At 37.2% G+C, this 13,628-nt stretch overlaps 1 protein-coding gene across 6 annotated transcripts in view; it reads left to right on the plus strand.

The window, feature by feature from the left end:
* Positions 1-13,628, plus strand: part of znf462 (zinc finger protein 462) — a 173,793-nt gene that overhangs the window by 101,701 nt on the left and 58,464 nt on the right. For 4 of the 6 annotated variants that reach the window (XM_062971811.1, XM_008115287.3, XM_008115295.3 and 1 more), the window contains exons 4-6: positions 745-909; positions 2,774-3,057; positions 8,371-8,489. In XM_062971811.1, the coding sequence (XP_062827881.1) occupies positions 745-909; positions 2,774-3,057; positions 8,371-8,489 (568 nt within the window). The remainder of the gene's footprint in view (positions 1-744; positions 910-2,773; positions 3,058-8,370; positions 8,490-13,628) is intronic. The other 2 variants (XM_008115293.3, XM_003223768.4) reach the window with 2 other exon arrangements.

Below are 13,628 nucleotides of genomic sequence, written 5' to 3' on the forward strand. Positions count from 1 at the left end.
TGTGTGCGTATATGGTGTCACACTTAAAAATGTACCTGTTCCGATTTACATACAAATTGAATTTCAGAACAAACCTACATAACCTATCTTGTTCTTAACTTGGGGAATGCCTATACTTGTTTTGTTTTTTAAAAAAATCTTGTATAAATATGGAAGAGTTTGCCTTCATGTTTTAGTATCTAATGGATTACAAATTTCAGTTTATTTTTCTTTGTGCACTAAGAGCTCAGAGCAATATTTTAATGATATATTAAATTCATGGAGGGACTTTTCAGTATCAACCTTTATAATAAACATGCACCACCTCAGTGGCTTGGTCTAACATATTGTTACTGATTGCTCTGTGGAAGTCTGTATTGCTGTCCATCAATCTTTGTTGCTCTATTGCTTTTTAAAATTAATTTTTATTTACATACATTAACAACTTACAGTGAAACAGAACACAAAACAATGAACACTTTACAAACACATAACCCCATCACCAAGGGGCCTGAACAAGTATCATTTCCTTTACCATAAAATTTATAAGCCAACCATTAAACAAATGTCATATCCAAAATTCCTGACAAGGTTGTATTGTTTTCCTTTCTAGAACATATTTAATAAAAATGGACTAGTATAAATCAAAATCATATCTATTAGTATTAGAACTAACTAATAGATCTTTGTTGCTCTATTGCTGTCTGTTATATTTGCTTCCAAAAAGGAATGTTAAATTAGCTTTCAAATTTTGTTGGCCTACAGCCTTTTGGAAGCTTGGAAGAAATTTCAAAACTGAAGGAGCGGAAGGTTGTGGGATACAAGTGTAAATTTTGTGTGGAAGTTCATCCAACTCTACGAGCCATCTGCAACCATCTTCGTAAGCATGTTCAGTATGGGAATGGTACCTCGGTGTCTGCTGCAGTCAAGGTGAGAAAGTTTAAGAGCTTTTTAAAGGGGACTTTGTCTAATTAGAAGGGAAATGCTTTAGCTGATCCTGCATTGAGCATGGCATTGGACTAGATGATTCTATGACTCTAGCAAACACATCATTTAACTCCAGAATATTTTTATTCATTGGATTGACCATTACTTTGAATATTCTCAGATTTTTCCTGATTTCATTCTCCAAAATGCATGGAAATATATTATTACAAATAAACAAAATCTTTTTGAGATGCTATTGTACTTCCTTTTAAAAATACTTTAGAAAGGAAAAATAGGATTGCGCATTTCTGAAATGTTCATGTATTTTATGCCCTATATACTAGCATGCACAGTTAATGTGGCACACTGCATGTTGTATATCCAATGTTTCAACTTCTTTTGGAATCTTATTTTTCGTTTTCTGAAAGTAATTTTCTAATCCTTATGGGGTGTGAAGCTGTGCTTGAAAGCGTGTTGACAATGCCTGGTGAGATTTGAGAAGTTGCTAAACAGCATTTTTAAGGTACTGGGTAAGGACTTCATTGCCTTGTATAACATTCCTCTCCTCCTCCCACCGGATAATCAGAAGAAAAATAAATTGTGCATAATAATAGAAAATCAAAAACACTTTCTCAGTTTGTGTGGCTTGTACCTAATTCACTGTTGCTTGCTGCAAAATCAGAGCCACCTTTGTGTCTTGTTGTACACAGAATCCTTGTATCAACAAACTATTGTTTTAAACCATGGTTCTTCAACCAGGGTTCCTTGAGAAGTTGTGAAGGTTCGCTCAGAGATTGCAATTGAAACAACTAAACAAAACTTTTTTCGAGGCTGGGAAAGTGCAAGCTAGAGCTATAATAATTCTTACACTGGGTTAACCTGACACCTGAAAATTATTTCAGGTGTTCCCCTGGGTTAAAAGGTTGAGAAAAGGTAGTATAAACCAAAGCATAGGAGATCAAAGAAGGGAGAGAGTGGACTGCTTATAAATATACTTCTTCTAATGAATCTTTGTATACGCTAGTTTTCCAGGACCACTCTGATGTATGTCCTGTCTTTCTTATGCCCAAGGAACAAAAGATGGGGTGCGAGATATGGAAAGAGCATGCCAACTTTCAGTAGAATAGCAAATCCAATATTGTCTTTCTTTAAGTCTGTGATAATAATCTCCTTGAATTTGCTGTCCTGGATTGTCCCTTAAGTACGTTTTGATGGAGATTTTTTTTTAAAAAATAATCTATAGCACTTATAAAAAGAATAGAGATTTATTACTGCCAACAAATTAACTTTAAAAATCGGGTACTTAAAGGCATGAATCAGTGTGCTTGTAAACAGCAATTAAGATGTTTTTCTAGTGCTCTTCCTCACCTCATATTACATGATAAAATAGTTTATTTTATTCAATTCTGGGAAATGTTGGTATATTAGCAGTAGATAGTGCATGGCTGCTGATGAAGATTGAAATAAAATTATTGATGCTTTTCTGCAGAAACAGCTGACCATAAAGGGTGCAGGGCTCTGTGCCAGTTTTAGTTTAGGAAGGTGAAGGAAGGAGAGTAAGCATCCCCACCACCATGAATAATAAAATTTGGCATTTCCTTGGAAATAACCATGGTGTTTCTATCCAGTTTAGTGAACCACTGTGAAAAATATTTTCTTAGAAAGCTATGCTGTTGGCGTAACGTAGTCAAGCTCTATGTTTCTTTCTAGTCATCCCTGCAGTGGGAGGGTTGTTTCCAGAATGTGCTCATAGTGGAGTTGTAGAGATGTTACTGTTAGAAGAAGACCATCGATTTCCATAGATGTGATAGTAATAATAGGCAGACGGGAGAGAATTGATGGCTTTGGGGGGATGTGTGTCTTTTAGCAGGAAGTTGAAGATCCTTCACATGCAGCTTTCTTGGAGGGTATTGAGGGAGCCAAAGACCCTGGCAGTATTGCCACTCTGGAACTTACAGAAGCTGAATCTGGACCATCACTGGAAGATGAAACCAGACCTGGTGGCTACCACTGCAGCCAGTGTGACCGGGTTTTGATGTCTATGCAGGGTCTACGATCGCATGAGAGGAGCCACATGGCACTGGCCATGTTTACTCGTGAAGACAAGTACAGCTGCCAGTATTGCTCCTTTGTCTCTGCTTTCAGGCACAAGTAAGTTTCTATTAGCTACTATTGCTACTAATTGATTTTCCATTATCACTTGCCTATGTTGTTATTTTATTGTTGCACTCGTTGGAAATGGATGAAAATGTGCCATGAGTGGTTCTTCATTGTGGACTCCAACTTTGTAGAAATTATGACATTCTCTTGGAGACTCCAGATTTCATGTGTTGGTGGATCTTGTTGGATAATAGATATTAGAGTTGCAAATACACATTGATTTCCAAATTTCCAATTAAACATTGAAAACTCAGTTGAAACAGACATTCTTTTATTAATGTAGAGTTTTCAAAGGTTTTTGCTAGCTCTGTACAACCCCACCCCAAATTCAGTAAACAGTTATCTTATTTATTTATTTATTTATTTATTTCAGTTATTTATACCCCGCCCTTCTCACCTGAGGAGACTCAGGGCGGCTTACAAGTGGCAATTGATGCCGTTACACTGATATACAATAAACTAAAATGATTAAAACAGTTAAAACAGTCATAAAATACAATATACAAAGTTTAAAACAATGCAAAGTGCTTATGCCATTCATCCACCAGACGTTATACAAGAGCCGTAATTCAGACCGCGTCGAAGCCAACACATGCTTATTCTTCAAATGCCTGCGTACATAGCCATGTCTTCAGTTTTTTTCTGAACCCCAAAAGGGATGGGGCCTGCCGAATGTCACTGGGGAGGGAGTTCCACAGCCGGGGAGCCACCACCGAGAAGGCCGTCTCTCATCCCCACCCGCCGTGCCTGTGAGGCGGGTGGGACCGAGAGCAGGGCCTCTCCAGAAGATCTTAAGGTTCTTGTGGGCTCATAGGGGAAGATACGTTCAGACAGGTAAATTGGACCAGAACCGTTTAGGGCTTTGTAGGCGAAGACCAGCACTTTGAATTGGGCTCGGTAACATATCGGCAATATTATTGCAAATCACCATACTAGGAAGATTGACTATTTTACTTCTGTGTAATTCATGTTTAGCAATACCTTGCTTCAGAGTTAGAATTATCTGAATTGTCTCACAAATATATCAATCAGAAGGAACTGATCTACATTTTTTACTTGGGAATTTGCAGATTTTATATCCTGAAAAAGCCACAATTCAGAGATCTGATGGAGGGTCAGAGATATCAAGGAGTATCAGGGTGGATATAGAACCACTTTCATTAGATGACGGAAGAATAGTCACCTGATAAATTTTCACATGCTACCACTGCTATTTTACAAACCAGTAAAAGATCAGTACATATTCCCAATTGATTTCATAAATATTGTTTTCAAGTACAGCCTTTTACTTAAACCTCTCAATGAAGGTATCTTGTCAATGTTGCTCAAATTGTGTTTTTGCACCATGAAATTCTCGCCATTTCTTCCTTTTCATAGTCTCACCATGACTGCATATCCAGATACTAAAGACCAGTAAATATGTTGACGTTACATAATAGAAGCTGGCCCATTATGCTCAGTTTAATGTTATTGTGTGGTTTCAAAGCATAGGGAATCGGAGAGTTTTCATGGCAAGATTTATTCAGTGAAGGTTTGCCATTGCCTTCATCCAAAGTGAAAAATGTTGACTTACCCAAGGTCATACAGTGAGTTTTCACAAGCAAGCAAAGATTCAAACCCTGGTACCCTGAAGTTCTGGTCTCAAACAACTATCCAATATTTTATCCCAGAAATCTAAATAAATCAACAGATCCTTGTTGTGTGGCTTGACATGCATGTGTAGCTAGACAGGCAGACATATTTGCATGTCCAGCCACAGAACAAGAATTTGTTGATTTGTCTATTTTTCTGGGATTAAATATTAAACATACATATATGTGTGTGTGTGTGTGTATACACACACACACAGATACCTAATCTAGATTTCCAATTTTTTTATCCATGGAGTTTTTGCAAGTGGGGCATTAGGTTGGAGTTCGATTTCTGATGTCTCCTCCTCTACATAGCTGAACTATGACTTGATTTTCTCTCTCTGAGATTTTTTGTTTTCACTTATAACTCCTGCAAGGTTTGTCTTAGTCTTTACTGGCTTCTCTCCTGGGAGCAGAGATGATTTTTCTCGTCTTTCCTTGAATGGAGACACAGAACCACTAGGGGGCTACATTTACAGGATGACGGGGATTAGATGTCCTCTGTGGTTATCTTTAAAGGCACTGGAACATTTTGACTTTTCTAGTTTCAATGCGCCTTTTTTTTTGTTTCTTTTGAGAGTTTTGGCAATTGGATTTTTATTGCATTGCTTTGCATTGTTGTATTGTCTTCACTTCCACTGTCTTGTAAACTGTCTTACTAGCTTCGAATTGCAAGCAGATTTGAGATACACTTCCTGATTTTTTACTCTGACTTTTTAGTGTATTGGTCTGAAGTCTTCAATATTTCCATGACAAATTGAGGCTGTTGTCTTAATATTTTATTCAAACTAGAATTTAATTGTGGATTAACAATTCTACCTGTGGTAGGCAATATATTTTAGTTACATCTTTCCCCAATAATTCATAAATTATATCAACAAAGGGAAAAGGCTAATGTTTTAAGCAAAGATGTAAAAAGCAAAATATAAATATTTTATGACTTTATCAATGATAATTAAACTCATAGTTTCTAGTTTTTTTCCTAATACAGTCCCTTCACATTTCTAAGTTTAATGTTTTCTGATTTGATCATTCACAAATTACTTGGTGCTGTTTCTACTGTTGCCTAATGACATTTTAAATAGGCAGTTCGACAATACTGGTGTTTGTCTTGGTTAGCCTTAGTCAGTACTCAAATGAGTGAGTGCAGCTACTCTACCAGTACAATTCCTTTTTTGTGTATTAAATACATTTCTCAACCTGTGGGTTCCCCAGGTGTTTTGGCCTACAATTCCCAGAAATCCCGGCCAGTTTTCCAGCTGTTGGGATTTCTGAGAGTTGAAGGCCAAACATCTGAGGACCCACATGTTGAGAACCACTGGTTTAGGGGGTGGCTAGTGATATTCATGATTTTATACTTCTGTGGGTGTCCTGTGCCCCAACCCCTGTGGAAATAGAGGACAGTGATTCTTGATTATAAAATGCAACGTTGTAGGCGTGATAGATTCAAAAAGGATTAAAGTTCGTAACAGCAAAAACAACAACACTGTTACTGTGGAATGCCAAAAAGATAATTTGTCTTATAGCAAATTGAACCTGAACTTTTACTACTAGTGAAGATGACTAAATTGAAGCTCTTGTACTGTAGAAATGTCATGAGATGACATGACTCTTGGGAAAAAAGTTATAATGAATCATAAAGTGGAAGGCGGTAGAAAAAGAGGGTGACCACATTAAATATGAACTAATTCAATCAAAGAAGTCACTGCACTGAGCTTGTAAGATCTGAGTAGGGTTGTTGATGACTACAGATATTGTAGATTTTTCTTCATAGGGGTACCATGTCAACTTGGTGACAAATAACAACAAAACAGTACAATAGTTCACTGTAATTTACATGAAATCAAATCGGCCTGCTGTACAGTGCATGCTAACCTGGTAAGAAATCCCAGATTTATTTCACTGGGGCTTCCTTCTGATCAGGTGTGTATGTAGGATTAAGGATATTTTAGCAATATTTTTAAAGCAAATGATTGAATAGGTCAGTAAATCGATCATGATAGTTGTTTTCCATTTCAGTACACGTCTTGGTTTCTTACTGGGGAAAATTGTGAGTCTTAGTTGGACCAATATTAAGCGAGAGTAGCATCTGAACCACATTTTTAGAGGCAATGTTCCAAGCATCTGGGAAGAAAAGCAACAGGAGGTTGTCTCTTATATCCTGTATATGATTTTCCTGGACAGTTTTCCTTAACCTGGCACATACCAGATGTGTTGTATTCCATGAGCATATTGGCTAGGGATAATGGAAGATGTAGTCCGATTTACTTAGAGGGCATCAGTTGAGAAAAAGCACAGCTAGAACTTTTTCTGGCTTGTCAGTCTTGGAAACCTAATTCCGATCTAAATTCTGTAATAAAATCAGGCAAAACAAAAATACATAAATATGTATACACATAAGGATTTGTTTATACTTATTTTTGCTGTCTGGTTTTACTCTGATAGCAGTAATTCTTCCAAAGGCAATCTACTTGTTTTCAGTTCAAAAATATCCCTTAATGTCACAATTGTGACTGTAACTGTAGGAAAATATCCTCTCTCACTCTCTGTTTTTGCAAGAGTAGGCACAAGCCTCATGGTACAAAGCAGGAACTTCTCAGTCACCTGCTGAATATTCTTATTTCAGCTGATAAACATTAATATGAAGGAACAATAGTAAGTCAGATAAAGAGGAGGAAAGTACTTGAAGTTACTGCATATTTACACTGAGATTAGCTATGGAAATTCCACCTCCTCTGTCCTACATATTCACATACTTCAGTCATATTTGGAGTAGATAGAAAGGGATGGAAATCAGAATTGCCATCTTATTGCCTTCCAGAATTTTAAACTCTTCTACATTTTTGTTTTCCTTGACAGATGTTCACCTTTCCAATTTAGAGCATGAAAAAATTGAACTTGAAACTTGTTTTCATTTCAGTTGAACAATTGGGAAAGACGTAGCCTGGAAAAATATTTCTCAGTCTGGTTGTCTTAAGTTGCAGGCTATGCAGATTTCATTTCAATATTAGAAGGAAAATATTGTTAATAATAAGAGCAGATAAATTAGCTCAGCAGTTTTGGTGAGTCAAGATAGGCTTGACCTTGCCGTATTGGAAGTGTTCAGGCAGAGGCTGTGTATTTCCTGCATCAAACAGAGGTTGGCCTAGAAAGGTCTACAGCCCTTTTCTAGCTCTAGAATTAAGACTTTGGTAGGGTTAAATATTGAATTCATGACTGTTGAGGCAACCAGATCTTTGTAATTTTGGCAGCTAGGTTTGTATTACAAAGTGAGAAGTATATTGGGGTCTTTTTGGTGAAATGCCTCAATTAGTCCTGACATTTGTTGGTTATGTCATTTCTCAGGCAGAAATGTTTTCTGATAACTTTCTATCCTTGACTTTATCAAAAATTGTACCAACTTGTCATGATCACCAAGTGTGAGAAATGAACAAGATATGCCCCAATTTACCTGTTTAATGGCTCACATCCTATGCTGCACTTTGACACACCTGTCATCTCATTCATGAGAATTTATTTCTGCTAATATGAGCGAAAGAAGCCATCTTATAAATGGCAAAATATATGTTCTGTTGTTACTCAGTTTTAGTTGAAATGATTTACATTCCCCCTTCTTTCCTTTTTTCCTTTTTTTTCTTTTTTTGCTTCTCATTGCTGCTTTTCCCCTGGCAAGTTTGGATCGCCATATGCAAGCTCACCATGGACATCATAAACCATTCCGCTGCAAACTCTGCCCATTCAAGTCCTCCTATAATAGCCGGCTGAAAACTCATCTGCTCAAAGCTCATGCTGGTAAGTCCTCTTCCATAATGAAGAAGGTTGTTTTCCTGTTAAACGTTCAGTTTGTAAATGAATGAGGGTATTGCCTTCAAAGTACAGCCAGTAGAAGGTTACAATGCAATGCTAAGGTTAGACCAAAACTGGAATATGTTGTTGAAGGCTTTCATGGCCGGAACCACAAGGTTGTTGTGTGTTTTCTGGGCTGTATGGCCTTGTTCCAGAAGTATTCTCTCCTGACCTCTGAGGATGCCTGCCATAGATGTGGGCGAAACGTCAGGAGGGAATACTTCTGGAACATGGCCATACATGGACTACTCGGTGAAGAAGTGATCCTAAAATGGCAACTAGCATGATGTGGCCAGAACAAGAAATTAGATGGATTAAGGCAAAGTTGGGAAACAGTGTGTGAGAGAGGAACAAAATTAAAAGGTTTGATATTATGGTACGGCCCTCTAGTTGGTTTGGAAGAGCTACGGAGGCTACTAATATAAAACATTCTGGTTTATGTAAGGAGATTTTAAGCCCCAGTTTTCCATGTTGTGTTTTGAACCTGCTCATGTTCAGTTTTCCACTCCTTCATTGTTGCTTTGCATTTGTTTTAAAACATTGACAGAATTGCTTGTTTTTCTTTCATTGTGTGAAAGAAATCTATCATGAAAGACAGTTTGCTATGCATCCTTCATCAGATTTTGATATGCAGTTGTGTCAGTAAGAGAGATTAAAGCTGCATGCTAGGAAGGACATGACGTTGGACGTTCAAGCATACAGACCTCATTGAGAGCAAGGGGATGTATACTTGAATGCACCGTTTGATGCATGTCTAAATGTGCGTTCCAGGAGATTACATTCTTACCTAGGTATTTTGATATGCATTTCCAATATCCTTTTCAGCTTATGGTCTGTATGAATTAAAATATTTCCACTGACAAGCTGCAATCCCCTTTACGGCTACAGGCTCCATATCCTTCTGATAAACCTGCTTTAGAGGTCTGGAAAAAATATTCCAAAGTTGATTTTCAGCACTGTGGAGTGCTAGAGAGGGAAAGAAAATCTCAAGTGTAGAGCTGGATGTAACCAGGTGCTTTCTATTTGTTTTTCATTGCTGTCTCTAAACAGGAAGCTTTCCTTTTTGCCAGGAAAACAATGTAATTTTCCTGCTTTGTGGCAGGGGGTTGCACTGGATGGTCCGTGAGGTCTCTTACAACTCTATGATTCTATGAAAATATCCCTTAGAAATGCTAAAAATATGGGCACTTTTTGCAAATGTTCATGTGTATGAAAATGTTTGTTTACCTAATACATTCTGGTGAAATGTCGTACTGTGTGTAGGTTGCTTGAGCTCTGAAGTACAAACTTTGCACCACAAGTGCAACATACTGTGCAAATATGTATGTTGGGCATGTAATCTCATCATAATATATTTTGTTGGCCATGATCTTCATTGGCAACATTATAAACATCATTGGAAGGTAATTTGATCGGTGTTTTTGCTCAATACTGCATGGCAACGTTGATGTTCATTTCAATACCAAGATAAAGACTTGTTTTCTACAGAGGCATCACTGCATAGATGAGCAAGAAGAATTTTGTGGACTGATATCAGGTGCTCTGTTTGTAATTTAAATGTTGTGACAAGCTTCCCAGTTCCATTTTTCATTTTGACTGCTGACCATTGTATGTGTTATTTGAGCACATTAGCCTTCATAACTATCTCCATGCAAATGTCCTGTTTTTGTGGTTCCCAGTATTTAGATGAGCATAAGGCTTGTGCTTGGCATTTGTCCTTTGTCCAGTTATGACATCCTTCTCCTTTATAACGCAGTTCCATATACAAATGTGTCTCGGGGCAAATGCAAGGGTGGTGTTAGATCCAGGCATTAGAGTACCTGGATTCTTCCCACATGAGCCACAGGTTTAGTATTGACTCTTTCAAATAGTATCAGCTCTTTCAAATTGCTGGAGAACATATCACTGAGGATTTGCTTCACCAAATGTAAGATATTTTGTTTATTTCTCTTTAGAGAAAGGTCAGGTACAGGTTGAGCATCCCTTATTTGAAATTTGAAAATGCAGTGTTCCCTCACTTATCGTTACGTTCCAGGACCATCTGCAAAAAGTGAAAATCCGCGAAGTAGGGATGCTATATTTGGACGCTATATAGCTCCTGCCGCTGCCGCTGCCTTGTGAGGCAAAAAGGAAGCTGCTTCGGCCTCCTTTTCTCTCCCTTCGGCTTCCCCTTCCTTCCTTCCTTCCTTCCTTCCTTCCTTCCTTCCTTCCTTCCTTCCTTCCTTCCTTCCTTCCTTCCTTCCTTCCTTCCTTGCTTAGGCTTCTCCTTAGGAAGGAAGTAGAAAGAGGGATTTATAGTATTATTTTATGATTTATAGTATTATTTTAGTGTTTATTAAAAAACCGCAAAACAGCAAGTCCACGAAAAGCAAACCACGAAGTAGTGAGGGAACACTGTATTCCAAAATCCCAAATTGTTCACATTAGTGGCTGATGTAGTGACACCATTGTTTTCTGATGGGTCACTGTACACATCCATTTTTATTAAAATTTTGTGTAAAATTCCTTTCAGGTAATGTGTGTAAGACGCAGATGAAACATAAACAAATGTTGTGTTTAGGTTTGGTCCCCTCTCCAAGATTTCTCATGCACCTGTCTATAAATAAAGGCATTCCAAAATCTGGGGGGGGGGGGGATTCAAAACACTCCAAGCATTTCATATAATTGATACTCAATCTATATTTCAGACTCTCTTACTCTAATGATATCTTTTAGACCAGGGCTCCTCAAACCTTTAAAGCAGAGGGCCGGTCCACGATCCCCCAGAGTGTTGGGGGGCTGGACAATAGTTTGAAAAAAAATATATGAACAAAATCTTATGCACACTGCACATGTCTTATTTGTAGTGCAAAAATAAACAATGAAAGAACAATAGAATATTTAAAAATAAGAACAATTTTAACCAACATAAATCTTATCAAAATTTCAATGGGCCTGCTTCTTGCTGATGAGTTAGTCAAGTTAATTAAGTTTATTGTTGTTGTGTGCCTTCAAGTCATTTCCGACTTAGGGCAAGGCCAAGTCTAAAACAGGGTGAGGGCCAGATAAATGACCTTGGAAGGCTGCATCTGGCCCACAGGCCCTAGTTTGGGGAGCCCTATTTTAGACTATAGCTAACTGTTGTCTATAAATACATATGTAATCCACAAGTTATTGCTTACTGTTGTGATGGTAGGGATCAACACATGATGGTGTGATTTTACAATATTTGTAAAGTTACAGTTTGAGTATTCATAGGAGCTCTACCTAGCTGAAGTATATTGCCTTTTTTCCTTTTACTGTTTCTTCTCAGAAATCATATTGATGAATTTATTCACAGCTGACCTTTCCTCCAACCTCTCTATCCTGATTTAGTTGCACTTGAATGGATGTTTATAGAATTATAAATAGCTTGGGTGAATTAGTAACAGAATTTGAGATTGCTTCATGAAATTTACCTGCCACCACCTTTAGTACCACTGACCTAGACTGTTTTAGAAGTCAGTTCAACAAAGGGATAGACAAGACCTCTATTATTCTATTCTGTTAGCTTTATGTATAGAACTGTTATGCATTTAAATACCAGGTACTTGAGACCGAAAAGAAATGTCAAGTTCTTGAGTGTAAGCTTCCCAGAGTGATTGGTTGGCCACTGTTGCAAGCAGAATACTAAACTATAGGATGACTTTGTTTTGATCTAGTATAGCTGTTCTTATGGGCTATATTATATGTGTATACTTAGTAGCATTTCATTTGACTAAATTGCAAAATATATATACATTCAGATCTGGTGCTAGCTTCTGAGTACTTAAGTGTTTATTGTTTCTGCTAAACCACTTCATTGCTGTGCTGAGTCTAAATCACTGATACGTTGGATTAGAACACATGATTAAAAATCAACATTCAAACTTCTTCACTGGACTGACAACCGTTAATTCCTGGGTTATTGTGATATTACTTAGATAAATTACCATATATTATGCAACTCAACTTTCTTGGCTTTATCTACAACATGGCCACAAAACTGATGGGATTTCAGGTGCTCTGGATTTCTGATTTGAGTGTCTAGGTGTTAACAAAAACATTGGGAAGGTCAAAATTTCCCTTATATGGACCTAGTGATTAATCTGCAGAATATTATGATGTATGGTATTATTTTGTATGGTAATCTGAGACACTTGAAAATTGTTGAAAGAACATTACTATATATTTTTTAAAGTGCCCAAACTCTATAAATAATAAATACATTTGGCAGCTGTAGCCTCCTTTTTTGTTAACTCAGCCCAGCTTATCTGCATTTATCAAATTAATCTGGCTTACATATTCTGGATATTATTTGAAATTGGCTCAACATGTCTACCTATATGTTATTCTTTGACCAAAGAAGCAATAATATGGAAAAAGGTAGTGTGGCCTGGTTTATAAGTCTTAGGTGCTGCTGTCATGCCTATGGGTCACATAGACCAGGACCAAGACCTGATCCTTTCTTACAATTGAAGAATATAATGACACCTTTCTGTCTTATAAAAGAACATTGACTCCCAGAACAAGAAAATGAGATCAACCCTCCATAGGGATGTCAGCCTTTACTTATTTCCTTCATGTGCACAACAATATTTCAATTTTCAAATGTTTTCTCCCTGCTTACAAATATATTTTGCACATTTTTTTCTATATTAGGGGATTTTATTTGCAAAAAAGCATGCTTGCAACTCTTAGCCAGAATCATGCAAAAAAAAAAAAAATCCCCAAAATTATGTGTATGTATGACTGTTGATCAGCTTTTCAGTATCTGAGTTTCAAAACAGCATTGAAGACGGGAACATGCTGTATATTCTTCAAATCTCTAGTTCTTTGCCTACCTTTGACATATCCCCGTTTTATGAGGCTGTTTCCTTCCCTGTTTTCACTAAATGTTTTAATGCTTACTTTAAGAGAGTTGTTTATTTCCTACTTCATATGCAAATCATACATCACCATGAAATCTTCCTTTTGTGTACAAAACTAGAGACATTGTGAGCCACTCTATTATACTCCTGTAGACTTTGGACCTCTAGTTTTTATATCAAGAGATTTCAGCTGTCACATTTTATAACTAGATGGCTG

Source organism: Anolis carolinensis, chromosome 2 (genome assembly GCF_035594765.1).
Source record: "Anolis carolinensis isolate JA03-04 chromosome 2, rAnoCar3.1.pri, whole genome shotgun sequence".
Lineage (NCBI taxonomy): Eukaryota > Metazoa > Chordata > Lepidosauria > Squamata > Dactyloidae > Anolis > Anolis carolinensis.